This window comes from Melanotaenia boesemani, chromosome 17 (genome assembly GCF_017639745.1).
Source record: "Melanotaenia boesemani isolate fMelBoe1 chromosome 17, fMelBoe1.pri, whole genome shotgun sequence".
Lineage (NCBI taxonomy): Eukaryota > Metazoa > Chordata > Actinopteri > Atheriniformes > Melanotaeniidae > Melanotaenia > Melanotaenia boesemani.
Genome location: NC_055698.1, coordinates 5,740,683 through 5,762,437, shown reverse-complemented (window position 1 = coordinate 5,762,437; position 21,755 = coordinate 5,740,683). Strand labels below are relative to the sequence as shown.

At 37.6% G+C, this 21,755-nt stretch overlaps 1 protein-coding gene across 3 annotated transcripts in view; it reads right to left on the bottom strand.

The window, feature by feature from the left end:
* The window catches only part of col22a1 (collagen, type XXII, alpha 1), a 79,300-nt gene that overhangs the window by 24,048 nt on the left and 33,497 nt on the right, over positions 1-21,755 (bottom strand). For all 3 annotated transcript variants that reach the window (XM_041967218.1, XM_041967217.1, XM_041967219.1), the window contains 24 exons: positions 21,542-21,595; positions 21,392-21,436; positions 19,657-19,710; positions 19,349-19,402; positions 18,734-18,769; positions 16,197-16,226; positions 14,889-14,942; positions 14,706-14,759; positions 9,877-9,930; positions 5,601-5,654; positions 5,469-5,522; positions 5,315-5,368; positions 4,845-4,898; positions 4,678-4,722; positions 4,431-4,493; positions 4,081-4,134; positions 3,716-3,757; positions 3,556-3,588; positions 3,338-3,391; positions 3,026-3,079; positions 2,889-2,942; positions 2,760-2,813; positions 2,618-2,671; positions 2,035-2,139 (listed from right to left, as the gene is read on the bottom strand). In XM_041967218.1, coding sequence (XP_041823152.1) covers positions 2,035-2,139; positions 2,618-2,671; positions 2,760-2,813; positions 2,889-2,942; positions 3,026-3,079; positions 3,338-3,391; positions 3,556-3,588; positions 3,716-3,757; positions 4,081-4,134; positions 4,431-4,493; positions 4,678-4,722; positions 4,845-4,898; positions 5,315-5,368; positions 5,469-5,522; positions 5,601-5,654; positions 9,877-9,930; positions 14,706-14,759; positions 14,889-14,942; positions 16,197-16,226; positions 18,734-18,769; positions 19,349-19,402; positions 19,657-19,710; positions 21,392-21,436; positions 21,542-21,595 — 1,263 coding nt within the window. The remainder of the gene's footprint in view (positions 1-2,034; positions 2,140-2,617; positions 2,672-2,759; positions 2,814-2,888; positions 2,943-3,025; positions 3,080-3,337; positions 3,392-3,555; positions 3,589-3,715; positions 3,758-4,080; positions 4,135-4,430; positions 4,494-4,677; positions 4,723-4,844; positions 4,899-5,314; positions 5,369-5,468; positions 5,523-5,600; positions 5,655-9,876; positions 9,931-14,705; positions 14,760-14,888; positions 14,943-16,196; positions 16,227-18,733; positions 18,770-19,348; positions 19,403-19,656; positions 19,711-21,391; positions 21,437-21,541; positions 21,596-21,755) is intronic.

Genomic DNA, 21,755 nt, shown 5'->3' with positions numbered 1-21,755 from the left:
CAACTTACCTCTACAAGTAATAAAAAGTGTGTGAACATTATTATTTTCAAGAGCGACTTCACTCCATTGGTTTTTTATGTGCATTATGTGCACACCTTTATTTTTACCTGTAAATCACTTTGGTCAACCTTGGTTGTTTTTAAATGAGCTATATTTACACATTTGAGCTGGAGCTTATTTATGTATCGCAGTTAGGTTCAACACATTTCTTGTTTGATGTTTATTGCTTTTGGTTTGCTTTTCCTCCATGATTAATTAGTGTTTTTCTTGTTTCTTTGTTCTGCATTTTAGTTAATTTCAGCTTTAGCTTGTTCATTTTACCTCCTGCCCTTGCCACACCAGGTATATATAATTAATTCTGCTATATTGTGTCAGCAGGGGGAGCCAGTATACTGTAGGTCACTGGTTGTTATAATTCAGTAGAAGAACTAACTGTTCTCCCTGTAAAAACAATGCAAAAAAACTGTGGTGGATGTCCACAAAAAGAAACCGTCATCCTAAAGAAATGACCTGAATCTCTAATAATATATCTTGGAAGCTGATGTTGGTCATGAAAGTTTTCTGACTCAGATGAGAAACAGCTGATAAATCATTTTAATCTTCACCAATCTTCACCAGGTCAGATGTGTTTCAATTCAGTCAAGTTTTCTTTGAAACAGGCTAAAACCAGCAGCTCTAACTCGTGTATAAATTTTTTTTAAAGTATTTTGGAAATATTTTTCAATTTGACCAGTTCATATAATCATGTTCAATTCTTATAAACATTAATTAAAAAGTAACAATGAAAAACAAACTTTTGATCTTTGTCTTTCCTCCTGAATCTTCTTCCCTGAGTGTGGTCTGCTAATTAGTTTCTTACTACAATGTTAATGTTAACTAAATTAAAGTCGTTGTTCAAGCTTACACAGCAAATGAAATGGGAAAAGTCCCATGAAGAACTGTGACATGTGAGACTGCAGCAGCAATTCTACAATCTTTTAACAAGCCTTGAAACTACCAATCAGAACAACAGTGTTCACATAAAATCTCACACATTTGTCAGGATTCAGTGAAGTGGTGTTCCTTTGGCAGCTCAGACAGCACTGTGTGAGGCTGCACAATCTCAACAGGAAATCCAAAGAAATAATTCATCTTGTCCCTTTTTCATGTTTAATCTCATTAAAACAAATTGCCAGAGAAGGCAGTCAGATAAATATTCGAAGCGCATCAATCAGATGGAAGTCGTTTGTTCAGCTCAGTTGGAGTTGAACATATCTGATATGAGCTTAGCTTGGACCACGTGTGAATGTGGATCCCTATAGTGATGCAGAGCAGCTAGGAGAGGCGACATTTAGCTATGTCACTACCCGCACATTTTTTAGTCTCCAGACTTTGACAAACAGGAATATCCTAGCATGATAAAAATAAAAATCACACCACTAGAATCACACAAGAATTAGTATAGTTAGACCAACAGTTAGTTAGTTGCCCCTTGTGCAGTCGCTACTCTTCAGATATAAATATTTCATCACTTAGCCAGCTCTTAGCCAAGACCAAGCTTTTAACTTCTAACAAATACAGTTAAGCAGGCTTGTATGTGCATAGACCAGAAGTCCAAGTCCAATAAAAATTCAACCACCACAATCTTGAAAACACTAATCTAGACTTTATTTAAATAATGAACAAAAAGCTACAGCTTTATTCACTAAAGGCACATCTTCCTGTCCAGTCAGATGGAGGAATTTTAACTTTGACATCCATATGTTTGATGGAAACAGTGAGCAAATAAACTGATTCTATCCCTGAGAACAGAATCAAATTTCTAAAGCTTCACATTTCACTGCAAAAGTATCAGTAAAACTAATTAGTCACTTCCTAAATAAGCAGAAACAACTTCAGTGCATATGAAGCCAAAACATAAGTCCTGAACCTCCGGGCACCCATAACTGATGGTTTGAGGGTGTTAACTGATGTCATTTTGAGTTACTTTATATTAGCTGGTTTTAAACAGGATGTATTTGCTGTAAAGAGAAAGATAACATATTTTGTATTTACATTTAGCCCATCTTTTCCCTTTCCTGTTGGTCCAGGGGGTCCAGTCATACCAGGCTCTCCTGGTGGGCCTTGGGGACCAGATTGTCCTGGTTTACCTGGTTCACCCTGAAACAAACCAATAATAATAATAATTTGTACATCAGAGACTTGAAAAGAAGCTTTCTATCATTAACACTGATTTCTATTTTCAAAGACAATATCTATGATATGTAACATTTAATTCTGTGTGAAAGATGGCCACTGAAAATAGGACGTCATGGCCAGTGTATTGGTACTGGGGACCCTTGAGGGGGAAAAAAATTTTATATAAAACAAAGAGAGATAACAGAGAAAAATGAAAAAGCCATAGGAGACTTCTTAGGTGCTCTGAATTACTCGTGTGAAACGTGTAGCTGCTGCACAACTGAAATGAACAAAGACTGGCCAAACAATGGAGGACATGCAAGGACTTCTTCTCTTCTCAGCAGTGCTATTTTCTCTCTGCCCTTCTAAAATCATGATACTAAAAAAAATACATAAATGAAAAATGCAAAATACACATCCAAGCAAATATACATATTGCTGTTAAACCAGGATGACTGACCTTGTCTCCTCTTTGTCCAGCTGGACCAGGAGGCCCAATGATCCCTGGTATGCCCTAGAACACAAATGACTTCTGCTTTCATACTGAAACTCACCAACAGAAACATTTAACTGACTGAAAAAGGTCTAGAAATTTTTTTTACCACATTTCCTGGTAATCCACGAGGACCCTGTGTACCAGCCAGACCAGGTGGACCCTGGAAGAAACATAGAAGTCGTTACGGCTTGGAAAGCACACAACATCTGCCCTCATATTATATCCAACAACTTACGGGGTCTCCAACACGTCCCGTCTCTCCCGTTGGTCCAGCTTCACCCTTCGGACCCTAAAATAACAGCAACCAGTCAGGCTTAATCCATGTTGGAACAAGCGGGTAGTAAAAGAGTTAAGTTGTCATGAGCTTCTTACAGGTGCTCCAGGTGGTCCACTAAAGCCTTGCTCACCAGGTAACCCTCTTGGACCCTGCCAAGAAGACACATAAAGTCCGAAATGAATGTAAAAAAGAAATATGAAGAATAATGATGAGTAACATAATGGACCCATGCACTGAAGTAGTTCATAGTTAATCGTTTTTGAGAACCAGGTCAGTGCATCGTATCCAGCACAATGAATAAACTCAGGCAACTTGTTATTAAATCTTTCCTGACATCTAGTGGATCTCTAAGTACATTGCTGTATGTAGTTCTATTATATTTAAAGGAAAACCAAAGAAAATCTGACCATCTCTCCTGGTTTTCCTTGATCCCCCTTCTCTCCTTTTTCTCCAGGTTTCCCCTAAAGACAAACAATACAGAAATGAAGTGTGTGAAGCAAGAAGCAAAAGCAAGCAAATAAGTGTGTCTTTAAATAATCCACCAAACATAAACATTTGCCAAAAGAGAGATTACTACAAATCCTCTAATACAGTTTTATATGTGTGGTGGATAAAGTTTGCTTACAGGTTCACCGGGCTCAGGGATGACATTTGCAACCTGTTGAGACAAAATATTTTCATTTATCACACCTGAACAGAGTGCTATTTAAATGAAAGTAAAATAGATGTTTAGAAATACTTTTTTAAAAAATATTTATTTAAGAATCAGCATAAATTCGACTTACATTTCCTGGAACACCAGGTGGTCCCCGAGCTCCCACTTCACCCTGAGAGAAACCGAGGAATCAAGGAATCTTTATTTATTTTATTTATCCCGTCAGGGTCATTTGTTGTACAGCACAGTGCACAATCACACAAACAGCAATAAACATCTAACAGGACTGTCATATATAGATAAAAAATATAAAATAAAATAAAAACAGAAAAATAGAGCTACTTATTCAGCTTATTTAACAGGGCGATAGCTGCAGGGACAAATGAGTATTTATGTCTATGTCTTGCTTCTTGGCAGGATGTACCTGCGCCCTGAGAAACATAATATGTTCACGAGTCATTAATTCCACATTATAAACTCCCAATATAGCTTTACCTTGTCGCCCTTTTCACCCTTTGGCCCAAGTGGTCCTTCTATTCCTCTTTCTCCCTGTGAAAAAAGAAGCCAAACGACCCATAAAACTTTTTACAGATGACATATGATTTAAGTGGATTTGGATACAGGTAAAAGTAGATTGTTTTAAGAGGGAAGCCAAAAGTAGAAGGTCTAAAAGTGGCACTTTGGAACATTCAGTAGCACCTCAGGAGGCCACAGAATATTACCCAAAACATATCAATGCTGTTTTGTCCTTTTGCACAGATAAATTACCACATAATATATTATAAAGGAGTATATTTGCTTATCATATTGCTTGTGCTTGATGCCAGAAGTGATGCCAAACCTACCGGGACACCTCTTTCTCCTCTTGCACCATCACCACCTGGTTGTCCAGGGGCACCAGCTTCTCCCTGTTAAAATAATAAATATTATATATATATATATATATATATATATATATATATATATATATATATATATATATATATATATATATATATATATATATATATTTTTTTTTTTTTTTTTTTTTTTTTTTTTTTTTTTTAATGTCTTCATAAACTTTCCAAACAAACAAGCCTGGTTTGAACTCACTCTCTCTCCTGGAGGACCTCTTGGTCCTGGAGGCCCATCATCACCCTGAGAAAAAGACAGGTGGCCATAAAAATGTCTGTTTTGCATATGAAAAATGTCTCATAAGATGCAAATTGTAGGTCTTCAGTGGTCCTGTGTGTTTCTGGGTAAGATTTAAGTGGAGGTACCTTAGGCCCAGGCTTGCCAGGAAAACCATCTGTTCCCCGCTCTCCCCTGGGGCCCTTCAAAGACAAGATTACCGTCAGGAAACCGACCTTTTAATTCCTGTACCAAGTAAAAACATTTCCTGGAAGTGTATGAAGTGAAATTTACGTTTTGCCCCCAAAATGAGGTTTGTTTGTCAGTTGAAAGCTTAAATAAAATCAGATTTTCTGGCTTTTTGGTGTCCATATCCACAGTCCATATTGTATTTCTTGCCTGCAAACTTGAGAATCGTATCTAGCCCCTGGCAACTAGATCTGCGTCTGAAGCTGCTAAATCTGCAACCAACTAATCAGTCAACCAAACGACAATAAAAACCACAGCTATAAGCTATAAGGTAAAAGTCTGTGAAAATCCAAATAGCCTTCAGTGGAACTGTAGTTGCATATCAGACATCTGACTAGTTGCTGATAGAAAATTTCAGGGTCACACTGACCGGCGTGCCATCGCTGCCAGAAAGACCATCCAGGCCATCTTTCCCAGGAAGTCCCTACAAACATCAGCAGAGAAGCACAGACTCAATATCTGAGACTGAAATTATCATTAACAACAGAAGATGCTCCTATTTGGGAATCAGAGGGTCGACTCACGGGTTTTCCTGGTTCTCCTGGTTTGCCCGTAAATCCCAATTCACCAGGCAGACCCTTCAAAGAGATAAATATATCAGCGTGCTCCACAATCTGTAGCAGATATACTAGTCTTCATTAAAAATCATCACTTACAGGTGGTCCAGTGTGTCCTTGCATGCCGGTGGGCCCCGGTGGCCCCTGTGGCCCCTGGAAAATAGAAAATATATTTTTTAATTTACTTCATCCTGTACTCACAAAATGTTAATCTATGAATTTATCTATGAATTGTTTATATATATATGAAAAAAATAAAACATATGGTGGGGATTTTTTTTCCCTTAGTAATCTAAACAGACATCTAAAGCTTAGATGGCCATCTCAAGTCCCCGAGTCAAGACCCCGAGGGCCACTGTCCTCTAGGTTTTACATGTTTCCTGCTTAGATTCAGGCTTGGGCAGAGCTTGACAATGAGCTGTTGACAAGATCCATTTAATTTGAACGAAGTGTGTTAGAGCAGGGAAACATCTAAAATCTGCAGGATAGTGGCGCTCGAGGACGAACATTGGACATCCCTGATCCAAAGCCCGAGAGAGTCTCTTGTCTACTATGATGCCAGAGTGAGGGGGCTTTCTGTGTCTTATAAGAATTTTGCAGTATTGGTATGAATCCTATTACAATATGTTTGACAAATATGAGCAGGCTCCCTTTGTAGTAACAAGAAGGGTGCATCATGATGGGAGACAGTCACCTGCCATCGAATGATCTTTCTGAGAAACTGAATGAATGTAGCCGTGGATGTAAGATGGAGGAATTAATTATCTGATACACAACAATGACTCAGTCATTCTGTCTCCTTATAGATCTGGTTTACAACAGCTGCCCAGAGTCTGTACAAGTTATGGTGAGCAGCATGACTCTAAAACAGTCTTATCATGATCAGTACAGCCAAGATAAACCAGATGTTAAAATTCCCAGTTTATCTGCCTAGACAAAGAGTTAGAAGTGGTGAACAAAGATGTTGGTAATGATTTAAGTGACCAGGGATCTAAATTACGACCCACCATCCCTCCAAATGTGGGTTAAATTAATTGTAGTGGGTATCAATGAAAACTTACTGGCCATTCTGGCAGCTGATGAATGAAACAAATCATTTGGGACGTTTGTCCATGACATGTCAGTTACCCATTGGCTGTGTGCTTACTTTACCATGTGGTGTTTACATGCTCCTGCCTGAACAAAGTGCAGCTCAATGAGAAGAGAAATTTAAAGGAAGTGACGTGTAGAAGGAAAAATGGCAGTTGTTGACTGTGTAAAGATCGAGGCTGTTGGTAATGAGAGAGGATTTAAAACATTTCAGTAATGTTGTAAAGATTTACCATTCTAAAATTTAGAGTTGTTTATTTCAAATGCGTTCAGAGCTAAATTTACTTAATTCCTTGTTGGAAAAGAGAATGTTGTAAGAATGTTAGGGGTTTTTTTGTTGTCATTTTCATGAAAAAAACATCAATAACAATTTAAAGAAACATATGATTTAAATGCATTCAGTTGTACTTATATCTTCAAAGAAAATTTGGCTACTAGAAATTCTGTCTGGCTGGTAATGTTAGGAATCTACCAGCCGCACTGACTGCTAATCAGAAAGTTCCTTTTGTAATCATCAGTGTTGTCATGGTATGCACAGCCAAATATGCCGCTTCGCAGACATTTTCGGATGACCCCGCCATCGTGGGCTGTATCAGCAGCGGCCAGGAGGAGTACAGGGGTGTGGACAGGTTTGTGGAGCGGTGTGGACTGAACCACCTGCAGCTCAATGTCACAAAGACAAAGGAGTTGGTTGTGGATTTCAGAAAACCGAGGACCCATCTGAACTCTGTAACCATCAGAGGTACAGAAGTGGACATTGTGGACAGCTATAAGTACCTGGGTGTCCATTTGGACAATAAAAATGGACTGGACAATAAACACTGATGCCATCTACAAGGTCAGAGTTGCTTGTTCTTCCTCAGGAGGCTCAGCTCTTTCAGCATCTGCAGGATGCTGCTGCAGATGTTGTATCACTTGGTGGTATCCTCTGTCATCTTCTATGCGGTAGTGTGCGGGGCAGCAGGCTGAAGACAGCCAACACTAACACACTCAACAAGCTCATCAGCAGAGCTGGATCTGTTCTAGAAGTTGAACTGGAGTCCGTGGCGAGGTGTCAGAGAGAGGGATGATGAAGAAGCTCCTTAGTATCATGGACAATGTCTCTCATCCCCTACTTGCTACGCTGACGTCCTGTCAGAGCTCTTTCAGCCATACACTACAACCACCGAGGAGCTCCGCTGAGCACCACAGGAGGTCTTTCCTACCTGAGGCTATCAGACTAATGCAGCGCCTTCAGCAGCAGGGGATCTTAAAAACTTACTGTAAATAAGAACTGCAATCTTTATATACCTGTTCGTAACCATAGTTTATCTGTAAATATCTGTTCATAACCTTAATCTGTCCACTAGTCTTATTTGTTGTATTTTTTTCCTGTACTCTGACACAACAACAATAAAGTTGTTTCTATTTATAAATTTCATGTTTACAGGGCCAAAATACATCAGTGATCTTTTGTCCCAGTATGAACCTACCAGAACCCTCAGGTCATCTAGATCCAGTTTCTCATCAGTTCCCAGAGTCAGAACCAGACATGGAGAAGCTGCATTCAGCTTCTATGCTCCACATGTCTGGAACAAACTCCCAGAAAGCCTCAGATCAGCTGGAACACTCAGTTCATTTAAATCCAGGTTGAAATCCCACCTGTTCTCTGCTGCATGGAACTAGTTTTTATTTAGACGTCAAAATCTGCATCTGGTTTTTTTAAGCTGGAATCTTTAAACTTGATCATGTTTTAATACTGTTTTTCCTCCATACTGGAACTTTTTTTCTTGCATTTTATCCATTTTATTTTAGCCTTTCTTTCTGTTTTTGTTAATTATTAACTTTATTTCTTTTAATGTTTGTTTTTTTATTTAATGCACTGATTTCTGCACCCTGCTGTAATGTTTTATGTAAAGCACTTTGAATTGTCTTGTACATGAAATGTGCTACACATATAAATTCGCCTTGCCTACAGATGATGTTAAATTTGCTTACGTTGCACTTGTTATTATACAGCACCTTTGTGATGATGAGTGCAAGCTAATGCTTGTTACAAATAATTTTCCTACTTTTCATGCTGTTTTTAAGAACATTTTTTTAAAAATTAAAGGGTTGATTATTTTATTCTCCAAATACAATAATAATAATCTTATGGTATTCATCTTTTAAATGCACTGGAGTAAACACATGTATTAACAATATAGCTTTATATTTTATCAATATAGTGTTATTTAGTGTTTTTTTTTTAATAATTATGGTATCATTTTAATTAATCTCTATTTATGTTTATGTCTGAAACAAAAGCTGATAAATATTCATATGTGTCTGTACAAAGAGTTGGATCTGATCGCTCAGAAGGCTCAATGTGTATTAGTTTAATTGAGCATCCACCAGAGGGGGGTATAACACAGTTTCAGTCCCAAACGTGGCCACAAATTAAGCAGAGTATTTCTATTTTGCTCTCAAAAGAAATTTGGAAGATTAATTTGCACGAGCACATTTGAATAATGGTTATTTCTTTAATGAAATCACACAAAAAGAAAACTTTGAGAGGGTGGGTCTCAAATATTGAGCACAATGTTAAATGATAAATATCAGTCAGTCATTACAATATATAATAGAAAGGAAATGTAGTAATTAGACGGGAAATCTGTACATCTTTTGATTGAGGTGAAGCTCTAAAGAAAAAATTACTTTTGAGAAATGACGTGTTGTATTACATTAGTGGTAAAATTAATTTAACATGGTGATTTGTCATTATTTCTTAAGTTTTTTTACACTTATTTACACTCATTAAATTATGTCTTAAAGGACATAATTTATAAAATGACATTACCTTTTTGTAAAGCAAAAGTTATCACAATTAACTTAGTGCTTTCTTATTACAGATGCTAGTGTTCATTCTGGCTTGTAGTTTCGAATCAGTGCACGACTGCTGGATCTTATGGAAATAAACCTGCACCTGAACCGTTGCAGTAGTCTGGATGAAAACTAGTTTTTAGTGCAGCTGAATGTAACTTGGTGGAAAAGGTGATTTGGACAAAGGAAAACCCATGAAGACTTGAAACCACTAAAATATTTTTTTTATTGATAAACCTAAGGAAAATGTCACTAATAAAAAAAAAAATAATAAAATTCAACACATTAAATGGTTTTCATTCCTTTGTTTTCATTAAAAAAAAAAAAAAAACCTTTAGTTTTTAGAAGGCTTCATTTTCACGGTAGGTTAAAATTGTGAATACTCTGAATGCCTGGATTATGGTGTTAAAAACTGAAAGAAATCATTTTATTAAACTGGTCTTACAGGAGGTCCAGGAAGTCCATCCACTCCAGGAAGTCCACTTTCACCTTTCTTCCCCTGAAAGACAACCGGTGGAAGAATTAGAAACTAAATATAAAAACTTTCTGCATGCGAGGATGAACATTTATCTAGAGTCATAACCGCCACTGAAAACACAAAGACTTTGTTTCTATATTCTCTTTCTAGATCTGGTTTTAAAGAATATAACTTCCAGTTGACTATATATATTTTTTTTAATGAATCAGCATTAGTACATTTATAATGCATCAGACTAATTTAGGTTACAATGAATTTGATTGAATTGGACGATATTTCTAAAGGGACTGAAATATTAAAACATTTCTGTCATAAAAAATACAACAGTAAAAGGAAATTGGACAATAAAGAAAAACATTCTTTCCCGCATCTGTTCAACATCATGTCATTAAATTGTTTTCCTCATTTCAAAATTACTGAAGGGTACTGAAAGTAATTAAACATCAATGTTAAGGCAACATAGTTAAGGTCAACAGGCAAAGGCTAGTTGGTGAGATAGCCGCGACTAGTCATCACTAATCCCAACAAAAGCCATGTTTACTGAGGCAGGAACTCTGCTTTTATTTGCTACAATTTTTTTTCCACTTTTTGGAAATTAACGTGTTCTCAAGCAATTAGCTGTGTGAGTTTTTAGTTTTTAAGGCATGCTGTGAATGAGGAAAAAATGTTTAACATGAACCAGAGTTTATAATATATATTGTTCCAGATGGCGGCTGATTGTTGGTTTACATGTCTGCCATCTAACGGTGGAAAGTGATAACAGGTTTAAGCTCTCTTTCTGGAGACATGGCTTAGTGCTTGCAATTTTGAGACCTAACTGTATAGGGGGTAATTTATTTTTTTCTTTCAGCTGCTACAAATATCAAAACTTATGGTAAAGCTAGAACTATTCTCTTCAGCTGGCTTGCCAGCACATGTATTAACTGACACAGCTTTGGAGTCCAATGAAAATAATGCAATAAGTGACACTGGTAAGTCAAGTTATATTTAAATAACATTTCTTACTTCAAAGTTTTTATAACTTATACACCTAAAACTGGACTTAGTCAGACTCTATAAAGAGATCTATTCAGCAAGCCCTAATTTTTTATGCTAATACTAGCTGTGCTTATCACCTTCTCATCATATCTCACAGTACTTTCAGTCCTGATACCCCCTACACACACGTGCACTCACACACACACACACACACACACAATCATTTTACCCTAAAAAGATCAAGCAAGCCATCTCTTTTCATTCTATGTATCTACAAAATACCTCAGCAAGCCTTCTACTGATATTACATAATTAATACTGTTCAAGGATGCACAAAGTCGTAGTTTCTATGAAACATGAACCCAGAGTTAATGCTCTATTTATATTGATAAACTGTAAATCCTCCATGTCTGAGATGTTCTGGACAAAATCCATTCTGGTGGCATCAAAGCATTTCACTGGTTGCCAGAGAAGGTTTGGCTTAACTTTTCTGCCCAACTGATCAGCAGCAGATGCTGGTTCCAACACAGTGCTAATAAGAAGTTAAGTGCTCCCAGAGGAGGATGGGAATGCCGTCACTATTTTAGTAAATGTTTGGAAGAACAAATTATGAAGAACCATTTTGTCTGTTTTAATTATACACTGCTGGCACATTGGCCAGTGAGGGAAGAAGCAGAGGGAAAAGAGCAACGATGAGCAGTTCCGGTACATAATTTTACAAAGCAATGATAACAACTGTTAGCATTAAGCATTAACAATTAATATTAGTTTTCTTAATTATAAATAATCCCGTAAAAGGTGTAGTCTTGTACTTTGCCTTGTCATGTTGTTGAGCATTAAGGTAAAAAGTGAACAAAATGTGTTTTTTTTTTTTCTTTCATTTGTTTCTTACAGCAATGTTATCCAGAAAACTTGCTATTATGTTTTTTAAGCTGGTAAATAAATGAATGATTGTTTTTATTTTTAGCAACATGTTAATTTCATTTGCAAATTTTGAATAATTGTATGAGCCTGACTAAAACTGGACTTGAAACATACACGGATGCTAACATGTTACTCTTAGAAATCATAACGCTTTCAATAATGGACTGACAGCTAACTAATGTCTCAAGACAAAGTTGCAAGAGGACCCAAATACAGAAGTCACAGGGAAGAGTCAGGCAGATGTTTTAACTAAACAAGTAAAGGTGCAGCCACAGAAGGGTAAAGAAACATATTAAACCCAAAACAAATATATTGTTACGGCCGTCAGTTTCCCAGCCTGACTGATTGCCTACACAGCCGGACCTGATGGTGATTGGCAGCAGTTCCAAAGTGGATCCGCCCTCCCTGTGCCAGGATTGGTTTTCTTGTGCTCCAGTTCCGGAATGGCTGACCAATCCCAGGGGAGATGTCTCTACAAACCTGCACCGGCAACCACAATCGTGGCGACTGTGGACAGTGGGACACGGTTTGCCAGCCTGGGAGTGATTTCAGTCTTGTGTAGTGGTCTAAGGATTTCCCTGTGTAGGCATTTAAGTAAATTCAGATTTAAGAGTAAGAGTATTTGAGTTTTGAGTTTGAATTACCGTTCCTGTTTGAGTTGAGGTGACATTTTTGTTAAGAGTAACAGTTTTGGTTTTGGTTTGTTTTGTATGCCACCTGTGTGCGTGTAGCCCATTTTTGGGACGTTTGTTTGTAATTGTAATCATCAACCCTTTACGGGACACCCTTTATTTTGTTTATTTTCATTAACAGTCATTATTGCATTCACTAAACCCCTTGTGGGACATTTTCAGTTTGGTTTAATTTTATTGTTCTGCTTTATGGAACAGGTTATAGTCGGTATCGGATTAATTTATTTGTTTTGCGAACCTGTGTGTTTTCTTTAGAACAGTGTATTATTTCCTTTGATCCTGTGTCCGACTCGCTTTATGTTCCATCCTTGTACCCCTTGTGCTTGAAAGCAGTGAGACGATTTCACTGCATTTGTGTCAAAGTGATTTAATACAGACTAGTTTCTTTTCACCCAGGTCCCACATAGTTATTGTTTGTCTGAGACCAGCAGCTATGTTCTGCCAGGTGTGATCTGGAAAAAATGAGTCTGGAGACATTTCGTTTTCACATTGAAATCCATGTCATATACGGCTCTACGTTGCGAATGTGGCGAAACATTGGACTGTAGCCATGTCCCTCACAACACCCTCAAGACACTCAACATGTAGGGTAAGGAGAGACACTCTACTAAAATGGGGACAACATGGCAAGTGATACCATTTGTCCAAAGTGTTGATGAGTTTTTTTCTAAATCCCGGGTTGTTCATTGTGTTAATTGAGCACTGGTCTTTGGCGAGAGTTAAAGTTATATTTTACGTTTGTTGTGTCTCTGGGAGCTTGTGGATTATTTAGTCGTAACTCACAAAAATTGAACATTTTTCTCTTTTCTTGTGTCATGTTGCAAGCCCCCGTGTGGACATCTACGTGAATGAGCCCAACATTTTACATGTACAAATGTCGCCTGTCGCTTGGCTGGAGGACGGCTGCGATTTTCGCCTCATCGTGAAAGTTCCATAGAAAATGAGTGGAGAAGGAGCGGCGTCGCATCCTGTGTGTCCAGCCCATAACTTGAGAGGTGTGGGCAACTCGAGTTGAATAAAACCAAAGTGGCTGGGGCTGTGGGAGGGTTAGGTTTGGTCAGTCGGTCGGTCGGTTGGTCGGTTGGTTGGTGGAGGGTTAATCCCTCTGAAATAAATTAAAAAAATGAAACAGGATAACACATGGAGGACCCTGAACTCAAAGGCAGTCTAAATTGAAAATCAATAACCAGACCAATCTAATGAGAACTAAACTCAGTAAAATCAAAAGCCCACAGATCTTGACAGATAATGCAGTTTGAATCTGATTCACTCCTGCATGTATTCTTTCAATGGGACTGAAAATGGTCTAAGTGATTTGCCGAACTCCAAAACCTCATAATTCCTTTGCCTAATTTTGCTCTCAGACTGCAGGTTTACTTGATTTTCTTGAGTTTCTAAAAGTGGAATGGGAGGCAGAATCTTCGGCTATCAGGCCCCTCTCTATGGGACCAGCTCCCAGTTTGGTTTCGGGAGGCAGACAGCCTCCCTACCTTTAAGGTCAGGCTTGAAACCATCCATTTTTGATAAATCTTACAGTTCACAGTGGTTTAGCCATCCCTTTGTTATGCTGCCATAGGCTTGGGGGACATCCTATGATGCACTGAACACTTCCCTCCATTTTCATTCATCTGCTCTTTATTTTCCATAATTTATGACATTATTGGCATCATTAACTTGTATTTCTTTCAGCAGGTATTCCTGGCCAAAGTTTTTATTGCTTGTCCCTCTTTCCTGACTTGTCCACCCCCAACTGCTCAAGACAAATGGCTGCCCTTCCTGAGCTGGGTTCTTCCAGTGGTTCCCTTTGCACTGTTGCTTGCCTCTCAGTTTGCTCAGAATGGGGCATTAAAATGAGAAAATTTGATGCAATACATTGGTTTTCATGAATTGGCTTAAAATAACACAATTATATTATAAACTGGACTAATATGGATTTGTTTTTAACTGGATCACATAGAAGTGCCTTGCTGTGAATTAGCACTATACATATGAAGCCCGTTTTAAGTGACTTGCCCGTGTTCCACACTTTTTGTTATGGGAAGGAAGTTCCATGACAGAAAGTGTGCAATTTCCCAGAAGCATCTTCTGTTTTACATAAAATTCTTAGGTACAACAATCAACAGGAAAATTACACTTCTTTTAGCTTCTCCTCGTACAATCAGGGCAGCAGTTTGAAGTCTCTTGACAAAATGAGATACATACCCTTTGGCCAAACTCGCCAGGTTCACCAGGTAGACCTTGTGGACCAGGAACACCCTGAGGAATGAAACATTGCTGTTAGAATCCATACAGCATGACTAAGACATCAAAACAGATGGTTTTCGTTTAACATTTACATATCAAAAGCTAAACAGCAGTAAGGAAGTAATAAATCAAGATTCTTACAGGAGGCCCTGGGGGGCCATCTGCTCCTGGAGGCCCAGGAGGTCCAGCATCTCCCTGAAACAAGAGAGACATGTATGCTTTTGACATATTAGATGGACCAACATCACACATGTTTAATATCATGCAGGAATTTAGTGAAATGCACCAGTCTTTAAAAATCAACTTAATGCAACTAGAAAGGTACGTTATGGTGCGACTGTGGGTGGACTGGGACACCAGCTTGTCAGTTAACCATATCAATGGCGATCTGATTCCAACTTCTCTACATGCCAAAATCTCTTCAGACAAGAACATGAACTCTTAAGATGTTGCTGATGAAGGGTCTGAGCTAACCTGGCATGCAGGGTAATATGATTCACAGACACATCTGGGAAATATTCTTTAAACTTTTTCAAAAGTAGCAATGAAAAAAAAAACATCTTAGATGAATTTTATGAATCATTTTTCCATCAAAATCACAAGTAAACTTCAACTAATCAAATACATCCAGAAGTAAACACAGAACCAGCCAGTGAATGGAGGATGCTAATGTGGGACCATATGTCGCCATGAGAACAGGACACGGACTGTTAAAACTGATTATTTGGAGCTTCTTAAAATAGTCTTTCATAACTGTGATCTGACAAATCTCAAGATAATTCAGCTACTGAGGCCAGAGCCATGCATCTGTCAATCCACTGGCTGTACCTACTTTCTCCAATGTGGGGCTGGAGCCGATCCCAGCTGCTATCAGGTGAGAGGGGTACACCCTGGACAAATCACCAGCCCACATCTCACGTCTTAATGCAATTCATAATGTCTATTTTTTCTTGACTTGACATAACTAGATGATGTGAATGGATAAACTAGTGAGAGTCCCCAAATGATTGAATCCAGTTTAGGAGAAAACTAAACTGGCATATTAGCAGATTTTAAAGAAGCAAAACTACTGTACCTCCGAAATGTTTTACCAGGTCTGCTTACTTGTAATTAGAAGACAAAAAACCCTTGGAAGATTGTTTATTTAAAATTAAAAATGTTATTCCATGAAAAACTGGTCTATGTCCATATTTTGAATGAATTAAACCAGATTAGGTGGTTTTTTGCTAAATTTGTGTGTTTGTGTGTTACTCTGATGAAGCCAATTCAAGCTAAACTATTGACGTATTTTGTCAGGTTCGTTTTCATTTAAAAAAATTTCATGTCGGGATCAATACAAAGCAAAAACATTTAAACAGTACAGTATGTTTAATCATAAATATGCCACATGGAGATGAAATCTACTACAGAATAGAAAAAAAAAAGTTTAACTGTTCAACAGTTACTCACCTTTTCACCCCGTAGGCCTTCTTGTTGCACCTGAAATTAAAACAATGAATACATTATAATGTTTAAATGGGAGAATGTGGTTGATGAATTCATTTAGCAAATAACGGATGTAAAACAGGGCCACGGAGAAGAAAAAAAATCCTATAGTTCATGGTGGTTTAGCCATCCCTGAGTTATGCTGAAAGGTTTTTCCACAATTTATGAATACCAATAGAGTCATCTGGAAAAATAATGTTTTTTCCTCTTTATCATTCAACCTCTTAAGTTACTGCAGACAACTTTCTACAGCCTTACAAAGCGAATTAGAATTGCTTGTTTTGCAACCAAAAGTTCAAAACCCCATAAGTTGAGTCACTGTTAAAGTTCATACAGTCATAGAAATAACTAAATACACTTGTAGAACTTGTGAACTTGTAGGATTAACTTTGGCAGCGGTAGCCAAAAGTTTGACGTTATTAGTCTCCCACTAAACCTGGTTGAGGTCTGGACTTTGACTGGACCATTGAGTCTTTTCCTGCTGCTGAGTTTTGAATTATTATCCAACTGCATGACCCAGTCAAGTTTTATCAGTCAAAGGATTTACATTTGACTCGAGAATACTTCGGAATCCAGAGGAGTTTTTGATTTAATCAATGGGTCACATTCACCAATAGCTTCGTATCTTTTTAAGTTGTACTTAATACGTTTTTTACAAAAATCATCTGCCAAATTCACAAATGTGGCAAAGTTGTTTGTTTAGATTGGTGAATGCCAACCATTTGTATGTTGAAAGCCCTTTCTAGCATAGGTAAACGCCCACAATGTGACCATAAAAGGTCATGACTTACAGGCAGTGTGCAAACACACAGAAAGAGATAAAGAAAAATAAACAATGCCAAAAGATTTAATGAAAACAGAAAAATGAACATTAAATTGTCCACTGAAACCTGTTTCTCTCCATTTTTAAAACAATAGCTTGGTTACAAATAATTGTACAGTCAGATTAAAATCATGTAAAAGCAGATTTATGTTCAAACGGGTAAAAAACTGCTCCTGAATATGGACCCCAGCTTGCAGTCTGGTTTCATGAACGCATCACAAAGCACAACTTCACGGTGTAGTGGCTGGAATAAATTTTTGTTGCATTGCCTACTGTACCTTCTGCAGTTTGTAAAGTACATTGTGACAAACTGTGGCATCCTCTTAAGATGCGGTGCACGGATGCAGCGAGTGGTGCATCTGATTAAATAAAACCTCCAGGCGAGTCTGATATTTGGTCAGTGGTGTTATTAACCAGGGCATAAAACTAATGATAGTAAAAAAGGACACCATTGTAGTAAATTTTAATTATTAAGGGTCACATTTAGCAGATTGATGTGGGAGTAACAGGTGACTTGAACATTGCAGAGGAATATTCGTGAGTGGATCTGTCGTGTGTTCTGTCTACTGCAGCAATACTGTTTGCAACATTATGTTTATTTTCCCAAGAAGGAATTATACCATTAAGACAATGTTTTACTAATTTTCTTAAAATAAGAAAATTTGTTTATCAAAAGTTGTTTTAAAATCTGACAAAACATTACTGTAGTTTTATTATCGTATTTTAATGAACTGAACAGCAGAAAATAACACAAACGCTGATTTTGATCAAGCATGTCGGCACTAAAATGTTTATAAGACAACTTCTTTGTACAATTTGTACTTAACTACGAACAAATCCAAGATATGAAGATTTTGATGAATGCTTTACAATCATTTTAAAAAGTTAGAAATTTCAACTTAAGAACAAATTTGTGTAGAAGTGGTTGGTAAATGAAGCCCAGTGACGGCAAAGTGTGCAGGTCCTGTAGCTGTAAATTGAGCCCAAATCATCATCCTTCCACTTCTACATAGATGTATTTGTGCTAATATACAGTGTCTGGTTTTCATTATGTTGTTGTCCATTCAGTCCAGACATCTCCACTTTGCTCTGGTCTGTCTAAAGGACATTGTTCCGGAGGACTTGTGGTTTGTTCAGATGCATCTTTATAAATCTAAGCTGTGCTGCCAGAAGAAGAAGAGAAGAGGCTTTCTCCTTCAACCCTCCAAACAATCCAGACTTGTTCCATCTTTTTCTAATTGTATTGTCATGAACTATATCATTTATGCTAACATAGGCCTGTGGAATCTAAGTTTCTCTAAACATTGTAGAGTCAGATTCTGGGTTGAACTTAGTGGGACTTTCTTTCCTTTCTGGAATACTTCCCACTTCTGAATAATCTTTCTCAATATTAAATGATGACCTCCCAGACTGATGTGCAGCAACTATTCCTTGTCTGAGATCATTGCTGATGTGTTAACACACCTGAATGTTGCAGATCAGTAAACAGCCAAAACTTGAGTTTTCACACACTGATTCTGCATGTTGGCTTCCTTTCCAACAAGTAATGACACAATCTAACATATAATGTTTTCTTTCTTATCTGAGGTCGCATTCACCTAATTCCTGTTCTTGAACTGGTACTTAAAACTTTGTGTATTATACAATACATGGTCCATTGTGTATTTTTGGTACTCACCGAATCCCCAGGTAACCCAGGAAGTCCTCTCTCCCCCTGTGACACAGTTCACACAACAAGGATAAACACCCCTTCATTAGAACCAAGAGACCATGAGGGAAAGGCCCCTGAGGCGATATGGTAATAACATAGCAGCTGCTATAATTAATGAGTCATGCTAAAGGGTATAGTTACAGTACACTGAAGGAAAGTGAAACTTGTGGGTGAAGTACCACAGCAGCTGTTTGTATGCGTGCACACATGCATGTTTTTGTGTATATATGGGTGCGGTGTTGTAAGCATTTTTCCGCCACTGGAAGAATTCAAAGTTAGTAATTACAGACAGACAAATAAACTGAGTTTTCATTTCTTAGACAAATGAGGTCACAGAAGAGAGAGAGGAATGTCTGGAGAAGACAGACAGTAACTTAAGGACCGCCTCTGATGATACCACTTTAAAATGGTTAATATCAACACAACTTCATAACATTATGCTGGAGGTAATATCTATCTATCTATCTATCTATCTATCTATCTATCTATCTATCTATCTATCTATCTATCTATCTATGGATTGGTTCTGGTCATCTAAAACAGGATGTTTTGCAGTGAAAGTGTCAAGGGGAGCAGGCAAACCTTGGTGCCTTTAATTCCACTGGGCCCAGGTGCTCCCACCAGTCCTGTTAAACCCTAATCAAAGTAAAAAAATAATAAAGAAAAAACACATCAAAGCTGCAGAGTTTCTACAGCCCCAATTTTTAAAACAATGGCTGTTCTATGTTAATACAAAGAGAACATAATGGCTTATTAGCCAAATATATTGGCTGAATTTTTAGAAATGTTATTATTTAATGTAAAATATGATGGCATTAATACATTTCAACATTATTAGGACAGGGAGCAAATCCAGAATAATGGATCTTAAAACTGTGATCACAACTTACATCCTTCCCAGGAAGCCCCGGTTTTCCAGGTAATCCATCCTGTCCCACTTGACCCTAAAATGTAAACATGGTTTTGTGTAAAGTGTTCCTAAACAAAGATAAAGAACAGCATCCATCTTTGCACAATGTAGCACAAAAATTTATTCATTTTCTAAAAATTGTTCAGATGAGCTACAAAAGACAGGCTATCACCTTCCCGATGTCTGCTTAGAAGGGAAGATGCATCATGATATCGCTTAGCTGAGGCATAGACTACAGGTTAGACTACATCAACTTACCATCAGACATGAATGTTGATATGAACATCGGGATCTAACAGGATAGCATGTATAGATTTAACACACTGATCTCACATCAAATCCAGATTTGGCCTGATAATTAGCCTAATTTGTCAAATAAGTCTCTTTGTGAATTTCTGACTCCAAACTAAAATAATTTGTCTTACGAGATAAATACGAGACTACTTACTAGACTAAAGTATATTTTATTTATTAATGATTGTTCGTTAAAGTTATAACAGATCAGCTTGGGTCAAACGTGAATCTGTCTCAAATTTAAATTTTGCTAAAGCATTTCCCACTCCTGTTCTACCCCCTCTGGTTCAAACTACTACTACAGGAAAAGCCTGTGGTTCAACAGATTTTAAACGATACTTTTAGTTTAATAAATTTGCGTACTGCACAATATTTCATATGGTTTAGATACATAAAGCCAAACGATCCAGGGTACTAGCATTCCTAATGAATAACATTTGTTTTTGCAGGGGATAGTGCTGTAAAACCCAGAACACAATCCTGACTTTCCAGTCAAACAGATTTCAAACCTCAGCCCCATGTGGCTTCTCTAAACCACCTATTTCCTTTATCTCTACACAGCAGAAAGTACTTTTCCAGTAGTTTTCACAAACAGGAAATTACTTACTGACTGACTCAATGGCTGACTGACAGCTCTAAACCTGGCAACAGCATGACTGAATGAATCAGTAGTGTTCTCAGAACCTGCTACACATCCACACGCCATATGGAAAAGTAATAAAGCACCAATTCTGAGTTTAGAGCTTCATCAAACCACCTGCTGAAGTCTAAAGTTGTAAATCAGGCTGACCTCTTTGCATTATAAAAACTTATTTGTACAATTTGTGTTTATATCTTTTCATTAATACTTGGCATGTAGCTTAAAGCATCTGAAATCCAGAAAAAAATCTTAAAAACATAAAAAATCTGATAACCTTGTGAAAGCCAACTTTAATGCCATCAGATAAGCCATCTACAGAATTATTAGCCGTCTTTAATATGTTCTCACATCATTGGGGTAGCAACAAAGAGAAGGTTTTAACATCTCAAAAGGAAACTTCAGACATCAATAAAGCCATGAACGACTCCGCAAATTTCCAGACAGGAAGTGTGGGAAGTGAATCAAGTAAGCAACATCTGTTTGTACTATTACTGCCCTCAGTTCTCAGTTCCTCTGAGAAGAATGATCTCACTTTCTCAGAAGTTACCTCTGTTATCAGGACATTCAGCTCTAACAACGTTAAACATTGATTCATGGTTTGTATCGTCAGCATGCTGGTAACAATGTGGATAGTGAGAGTAAGTGAGGAGCTCTGCTTAAATATTAACTGTGTGGCTAAAAGACTAATATTTACATCTGAGAGGGGAATGTGCAAGAAGATGTGGAAAGTTGGGGATTATTATACCTTTTTATTAGTTTTTCATAGAATGCAGTAGCTTACCTTGGCTCCTGGAGTCCCTGTTTCCCCTTTTATACCAGAATCACCCTAAAACAAAACATATCAACATTATTACATATTTTTTAAGTAGCATTATTAATCGTCATCAGATAACTGAAAACTTAACTGATGGTGGTGAAGTGCATTACTCACAGCAACACCTTTAGGTCCGGGTGCACCAGGAGTTCCTGCATCACCTTGGATTCCCTGTCCAGGATGAAAAGATCAAAATCTTCTATGTCAACAGAAGTTATTTTCTTTGGACACTCTGCTATAGTGGAACTGGCTGGAGCTGATAGCAAACAAGCACCAGAATGCCACTAATAGTAAGACCCCGAGTCACATTAACAATGGCCTCCTTTCTCGT